The sequence below is a fragment of the Cryptomeria japonica genome, chromosome 7 (genome assembly GCF_030272615.1).
Source record: "Cryptomeria japonica chromosome 7, Sugi_1.0, whole genome shotgun sequence".
In the NCBI taxonomy this organism is placed as follows: Eukaryota; Viridiplantae; Streptophyta; class Pinopsida; order Cupressales; family Cupressaceae; genus Cryptomeria; species Cryptomeria japonica.
In genome coordinates this window covers 667,686,358-667,693,981 of record NC_081411.1, presented here as the reverse complement: position 1 = coordinate 667,693,981, position 7,624 = coordinate 667,686,358, and the positions used below count along the sequence as shown (strand labels likewise).

At 37.6% G+C, this 7,624-nt stretch overlaps 1 protein-coding gene across 1 annotated transcript; it reads left to right on the top strand.

Annotated features, from left to right (window-relative positions):
* Positions 1 to 416: 416 nt before the first annotated feature.
* On the top strand, positions 417 to 7,143 carry LOC131040851 (glucan endo-1,3-beta-glucosidase 9). Its single transcript, XM_057973808.2, has 2 exons — positions 417 to 955; positions 5,750 to 7,143. The coding sequence occupies exons 1-2, from the start codon at positions 603 to 605 to the stop codon at positions 6,858 to 6,860; spliced, it is 1,464 nt and encodes a 487-aa protein (XP_057829791.2). The 5' UTR covers positions 417 to 602; the 3' UTR covers positions 6,861 to 7,143.
* Positions 7,144 to 7,624: the final 481 nt, after the last annotated feature.

Sequence of the window (7,624 nt, the reverse complement as noted above, 5' to 3'; positions counted from 1 at the left end):
CTTGGTACTAATACCTATATAAAAAATATTTTATATTTATGTTAAGGAATTTCAAACCTGCCTACCTAATCTTTTGACCTTCTCAAATTTACAAGAGATTTTATAACGCAAAAAAATAAAAAATATTAATATCAAATTTCATATCAGAATTTATTTTTTATTTTTTATTTTTAAAGCGAATAAAGGTTTATGGAAGATGGGCCACAATAGATTAGAGAACCCTACTTTTAATACAACTAATCTTAAAAATTTCTAATCCAAATGAAAGTTTTGGAATACCGAAGAACTTTTACTGTAACAAATCTTTCATTCGCATTTGAAAATTAAAATTGTCACTTTTGCTACAATCCAGCTCGTGAGTACCGTGCAAATAATACTCTTGTCAGATTCTCTCTGTCTTCAGTGTCATGTAATGATCAGTCATTCTCCTTAAATTCCTTCACACCAAAACCACCTTGTTCATTTATCACTTATTTATTAATTGAACGCTATTAATAAAGTACACACACCGCAAATCTCAAACTGCAAGTGCAACATAGTTATGTTCAGGTTTTGTGCTAATTAATGCACGCATTTAGCTTCCTACTTCACTGGACTGGAAGATGGCATCAACTACATTTATGCTGAAATGCTTACTCTTCATATGGGTATCTGTGCATCTAAGCCCAGTAGTAGCAGGAGGCCTAGGCTTGGGTGTGAACTGGGGGACACAGTCATCCCACAGACTGTCACCTTCCATTGTTGTCAATGTTCTGCAGGCGAACAACATTACCAAAGTGAAGCTATTTGATGCAGATCCCCTAGTCTTAGAAGCTCTCACAGGTACCCACATAAATGTCATGTTGGGTGTGCCAAACCAGATGCTGAAAACTTTAAGCAAGTCCCGAGCAGCTGCAAGGAGTTGGGTTCATGATAATGTCACCAGATATGCCTTCAAGGGTGGTGTTGATATCAGGTATGGACATTACCATTAATCTCTTTTCAGTTTTCACCCATTTGGTTTTACAAGTTTTAGTTGATATTAGAATGGTAGTTGGAACTAGGTGGTAGTCAAGTTCCAAGCGTTTTAGGTTTTTTCCCGTCCTTTAAAATGCCCCACTGTACTGATTAGGGTCTTAGCTTGTCTTGTTATATGACCATTATAGTCCATATTAGTTGTCAGAGACTCTGAGATTGTTTCATGACAGTTTGGTTTTAGTCACCTATTTAGGCGAAAAGGGTCATATCAAAAAATGGCCCAAGCCATAAAAATATAAATCGGCATACATTGTCTACCAAATAGTTTCCACTAGCAGGCCATAATACTATGTGATGAGAATTACTCTGGTAGTAATACCCCCTGCTGTAAATATCATACCCATTCTACATTTCTCCGTTTCAACATTGTGCTGTTCACTTGAGTCTTTTGCAACTGAATGTACCATTGTACATGGAGATTTTCATTCGCATATCTAGTTCTTGGGCACATCTTTGTGAATCTATATTGTCTATGACTCTATACGAATAAGGAGTGTTGAATATCAGTTGGCAGCTTTCATCGTTCCCTGCATTTTTTCTTTGTTTCTTCTGAGTATTGTTTGATGTTCATATGAACATTACTTAGGTTGAATGTTATCGTATAATTTGAAAGGAACCAGCCCTTAGCCTCTGTTATTCTGTAACAGTTAAGCTAGTGGTTCTAAGCTCGGGTCAATTTAATATTTGCATAAGGATTATTAAGGCCTCTTTAATTAAGTGGGATTTGATACATTTTGATTGGAAATGCTGATAACTTAAGCATTTGACAGTGTCAAATGCTCAAGTTACTTAGTTTCAATGTTAGGCACAGTAGTTCTAAGGTCAAGTTGATTTAATATCTGTAAATGTCCATTCCTCTGCATCATGATTATTGCATGAACATTGCAAAGCAGATCAATGAGCATCTTTTTGCAATTGCATCAATTATTACTTATTAGTGGTTTATGTAATGGAAAGTGTGGGGGTGTGTCAAAGCAAGGAAGCTGGAAAGTGGTTGAAAGGATGGCAAACAGTGGAAACGTTGTTATGCAACTACCTGTATAATCTTCTCCCAGCCTTTGAAAGGGTCTGCAAATCGTTAATATATTCTTGTGCAAGGCCTTAATGGTTATTGAAAATATGTTGCAAATTGTATGTTATCTCTTCAAAGGTCTGTTTTACTACACGTTGGGGTTATATATGAAGATTGTTGATGAACTTTGAGCCTTCACTGGTTTCTTTATTTTTTACCATTCAGTTGTCAAAATGAACTCTACTATTCACACCAATTAATTTGAGAAAGATGATTTTTCTGAGTTTCCTGGATTGCTTTTTGGCTTTTATTCTGCATGATGATTACCATTCCTTCACTTCCAACCTATGTTACCCCAAGTTTCCGGGATGGGGACGGCAGGGGATGGGGGTACGCGTTTCCGGGACGGTGATTTTTTTTGCCAATTTTGGGGACGGCAAAGGGGACGGCAAAGGTGACGGCAAAGGGGACGGCTATATAAAAATAGAAAAAATTAAAATATACAGGGAAATTTAAAATATTCATATGAAAACAAGGATAAAGCATGCACATATACATTATAGAACCTTAACATATAAGAACTAGTATAGTTCTTATGCCAAATTTGTGTTAAATTGAGAGTCAAAGTCAAATTGCTTATAGAATTCACTGTCAAAATTCACTGTCAATATGCAGAATTTATGGGGACGTCCCCTAGGAGTCCCCTGTCCCCGGGACGGAGACGCCTGAAAAAAATACCGGGGACGCGCCCGCGGGTAACATAGCTTCCAACAAAACCCAAAAATTACCCATCATAAAAAGGAAGCTGAACCTCTCAATCATGAAGGGGAATCACTTGTTTGATATGGTTTCCCATATCTGTTGCATGTTTTGCCGTTGTCCTTTGCACCCCAATCAGCAATATCAACAAAGGCTGGATGAAATTATGTGCTAACAATATATTGACTCTACTAGGGGTTATGGTGCCTTGAATGTTTGCTCTCCCAACAAACAGTAGTGGAATCTCCTTGGCCTTCTTCCTACTATGAACAGGTTTTGCATTTATACCATGAAGTGATTGGTCTGATTAAAAATGTTATCACTGCTGATAACAAGAAGAAAAAGGTGGAAGATTTCTGTGCCAGATTGAAGATGACTATATGCAGTTGCATATCAAGATCAGGGGAAGCTATCATCTTACTAATGGCAATAAGAAGCAGAAATCATGTGTTTGAAGCATAGTTCCATAGAGTCTTGGAATGAGGAGATGATCATGGGCCTAAGTTTGGGGGTGGTGGGGCCTTGTCAATTGGTGGGGGTTTGTGGGTGGAGCTTCCAATGGGGTCAAGGGGCATCACCCTTGGAGTATTCTCTCATGGTATAGGGCAGGGTCGAGGGAAGTTTCACAAATGTATGCTTTTTCATACACGAGTTTCTAGAAACTCCTTACAACAGTCAACAAAAAACTCACAAACATTTATGAAAACTTGATAACTTCCACCATCATACCACTCTCATTGCTTTCTCCACTCTCTACCAAGCTTGAGGTGTCCGTGACATATGAATTAAAAAATATCAGAACACCATTTTCCGAAAGTTAAGATAAGAGAGCACGCATCTGAGTAAACCAAATCAGTAACAACTGTTTTAATTATCTATTTTGCCTCCAATACCATGTAAATATTCTTCCATTCTTTTAAAGTTAACCATTTGTCCGTGCCATCATGTTGTCTATTTATTCAAAGCTTTGACATAAATCAAAATCGTTATCAGGACATAAAGAAATTGTAAGGACTCCCCAGTGTCCCAGAGATAGTTGAGGGACTTCTAGAAGTACTTAGGCCATTTCGGGGATGTGAGGGCATCCACCCCAACGTTGCTAATTAGGAGGAACTTTCTGGGGATGTCCTCTGCTTTTGTAGGGTGTCTTGGACATGCCCCCACCTTGTTGGGGGGGTGGGGTGGGGTTTGTTGGAGGGAGGGGGATGCATCTGTGTGGAACACTTCAAACTACCCAATTTCAGGGATTAAAATAATAACTGATTTATCCTAAATACCATTTTTTTAAAGCAAAATGCTTAAAAGTTTTGAAAAGAAGGAAAGAAAAAACTTTAAAGCAAGAACAATTGTAAACAAAGAATGAATAAGAGCTAGCTAATGAAACCTAAAAATTGGCTCTCAGGCATCTGCCCAATAATAGAACATCTAATAAAGCAACATCTGTAAAAGCAACTGCCTTCGAAAAAAACAACTTTATATAAATATCAGTTTCTAAAACTAGAAGCTGCTAAAAATAGAAAATTTGATGAATGAACCCATCTTTGTGATTCTTTGAGAAAACAGACTTGCTAAAAAAAAAAGCAGTTTCTAAAAAATAAATCTATTGTTCTGGAACAGGGGAATCCTCTGAAGAATCATGAAATATAATCTGTCCATCTACAAGAGCTAAGCAAAAAGCAAGCTTAAACCTCATTAGCATCTTGGAAAAACTAAGGGAACGATGTGCACCATGGCATCAATGTCCCTTATACATTATAATGAATGTATAAATACATTATAATGAATGCTTGGTGCATCTTAGTGGCTGGATAGCCATTCCCCATGTTCGGTGCCTTTTCAGCAACACTTGCCAGGTGCCACCCAAACTGGTCTAGAAGCGCTTCTGGGGTCCTCTGCCACTGAAAAACTAACAGGGCACAGCTAGGAGTGCTCCTTTGCCACTTTTGACAGTTCCGAACCTAGCAAAAACCTCCCAGGCGCCCTTTTTGGGTCTCTCTGCCTTACCTGGAAAACAAGTGATAGGAGGTCTCTTTAAACTTCTTCGTCAGGTCAAAAACTGATTCTACCACTTACAAATGTTGGAAGGACACCTATACAAAAAGTTCTCATTTGGGTACAACACAAATGATTCATCTCATTACCCATACTAAATTTATATGAACCAATCTGCGATATTGAGATTCAGTGTATACCTTATTGTAATCTATTCGAGTAATTTTCTTTTCTTATGTCAATTGCCACCATCTCTGATCCGATTTCCATTATGTTTTGAGGAAGTTTAAGATATGATGTATGAAAGTGTGGTCAAAGCTTTGGTTTTATTCTCTCTTTAATGGCTGTCTTGTTGTTGAGAGGTTGAGGATAATCAGCAATGTGAAATGTGTATTGGCTAGCTTTCTTCTTTTCATTTCCAGCGCCCGTTCGTGGTGTCTGATATAAACATATTATTTGAACTATTTGTGAGGTAAACTTATCAAACCCTTCATGTTAGGCTCAAATTGGCACTTCCTTCACTCTTCTAGAAGGCATACTCAGTGGTGACAAATCCTGTATGAGTATTACAATCACAGTTAATGGTTTGGGGTTGTTTGGTTCCTAAAATGACTTCGGCAGTTTGCAAAAAATGGAGTTGCAATAAGGGCATTTCTTCCATGTTATTGTGTGAGGTACGGTTGCTGTTTGCTTTGAGTTTAAAAGCCTTCCAGCATTTAAAAAAATGATTTATCCTTTTTTTGTTGCTCCCTTTTTAACAGCTATTGGACAATAGAAATAATGTTTATGCCCTACCATTGAAACTTAGAATCAATTCTGGATTGTCTTGATATCAGTCAAATGGAGAACACCTAAATGAAAATTCTGTAATTTGTTTACTTGAAATCTTTGAGCTAATAATGCCCGGTTTTCTATAAGTGATTTCCCACTGTTTTTATCATTAAAAAAATGAAACTGTTTCTAATACAGGTATATTGCTGTGGGAAATGAACCTTTTCTTGCTAGTTACAAAGGACAGTTTCAGGCATTTGTCCTCCCTGCAGTGGTCAACATACAACAGGCCTTGGAAAAGGCAAATCTCGCGAATCAAGTAAAAGTCGTGGTTCCCTGTAATGCTGATGCCTACCAGTCCAAGGTGCCGTCAAAAGGAATCTTCAGGCCTGATTTGAATAAGACTATTCATCAGCTTGTTTCGTTCCTTAGTAGTAATGGGTCTCCCTTTGTGGTTAATATTTATCCCTTACTAGATGTTCATCAGAATAAGAATTCTTCAATACATCATCCCTTTTTTGAGAACAGTACTCATCCATTTATTGATGGGCGGAGAGTTTACCAGAATGATTTTGAAAGAATCCTTGATTCACTTGAGACAGCCTTGAAACAGAATGGCTTTGGCCAAATGCCAATCATAATTGGGGGGATTGGATGGCCGACTGAGGGAGCAGCCAATGCAACTATTAGCAATGCAAAGAGATTCAACAAAGGGCTGATAAACTATATCAAAAGTAACAAGGGCACCCCACTTAGACCAGGAAACCCCCCTGTCGAAACCTATATTTATAGTCTGCTAGATGAGGACCAAAAGAGCATTGTAGCTGGAAATTTTGAAAGGCATTGGGGCATATTCACTTTTGATGGTCAGGTCAAATATGAGGTTGATTTGGGACAAGGATCAAAGGATCTGGCGAGTGCAGAAAATGTTCAGTATTTCTCTTCAAGGTGGTGTGTTGCAAATGACAACCTAGACCTCACCAATGTTTCAAGCCATGTTCGACTAGCTTGCTCAACTGCAGATTGTACGGCCCTTTCTTCTGGAGGTTCATGCAATAAAATTGGAGCACTGGCAAATATCTCATATGCCTTTAACAGCTACTATCAATTACACAATCAATCAGGTGACAGCTGTAATTTTGATGGACTTGGAATGATCACAACTGCAGACCCATCCATTGGAGATTGTCGATTTTTGGTTGGGATTAGTGATTCGTCTGTTTTTACTGTGTACAATAGTATAACGCTTTTGATAGTCCAAAGTATAGTTCTTCTATGTACACTGACTTCTCTCAGCAATATGTTTTAATTGCTGTAAATTACTGGCATCAATCCTTCTGAGTTTATTTACAGTTGGTTCTCCTATCTAATCCTTTTTATTCACTGACAAAATGTAAGAATCTGGATGTTGGGGCTTCTGTAGTTATTTGGCTAAAGTACCTGAAGTGGTCCAAGGCAGACTGGAGCATGGAGCTGTTTGCTGATATGTTGCAAGCCTTCAGTAAAGTTTAGATTGTGTCCTTGTATAAAGTTTGCACTAGGTTTCATTCAATGCACTTAAGTTTTATACTAAATGTCTGAGTTTTCTAGTCTACCCCCTGTAAATATGCTCAGCAAATGTTTATTTTTCCTCAAATAACTTATCGGGCTTGGTATTAATGTTACCAAATTAAGGGAATTTTTATTGATAATCGGACTGTGAATTGTAAATTTGGGAGATGAAGCATTCAATGTAAATTATCAGAATCAGAATCAGAGGCAAAATTTAATTAAAATCTGCATTTCATCATAGGAATTATTTTTACTCACTTAAATACGAAAGTTTGCTCAACTCTTTTGGCGATACCATTTGATTTGTATAGGTATGCTTTCTTTTTTATATTTATGAGGCAAGGTAATTAAATTACAAGAAAGTTTTTTATATGCTCAGGCTCTGTAAAACTAAGTTCTTTCATGCACCGCTGAACGTAGTCTGTGATTGATTAGCAAGCATACAACTAAGGGAAATCCTGCAATCTATTCTACAGTCCAACAGTTTGTGTGTGTGTAGATGATTTCAACTTCATATAGTGG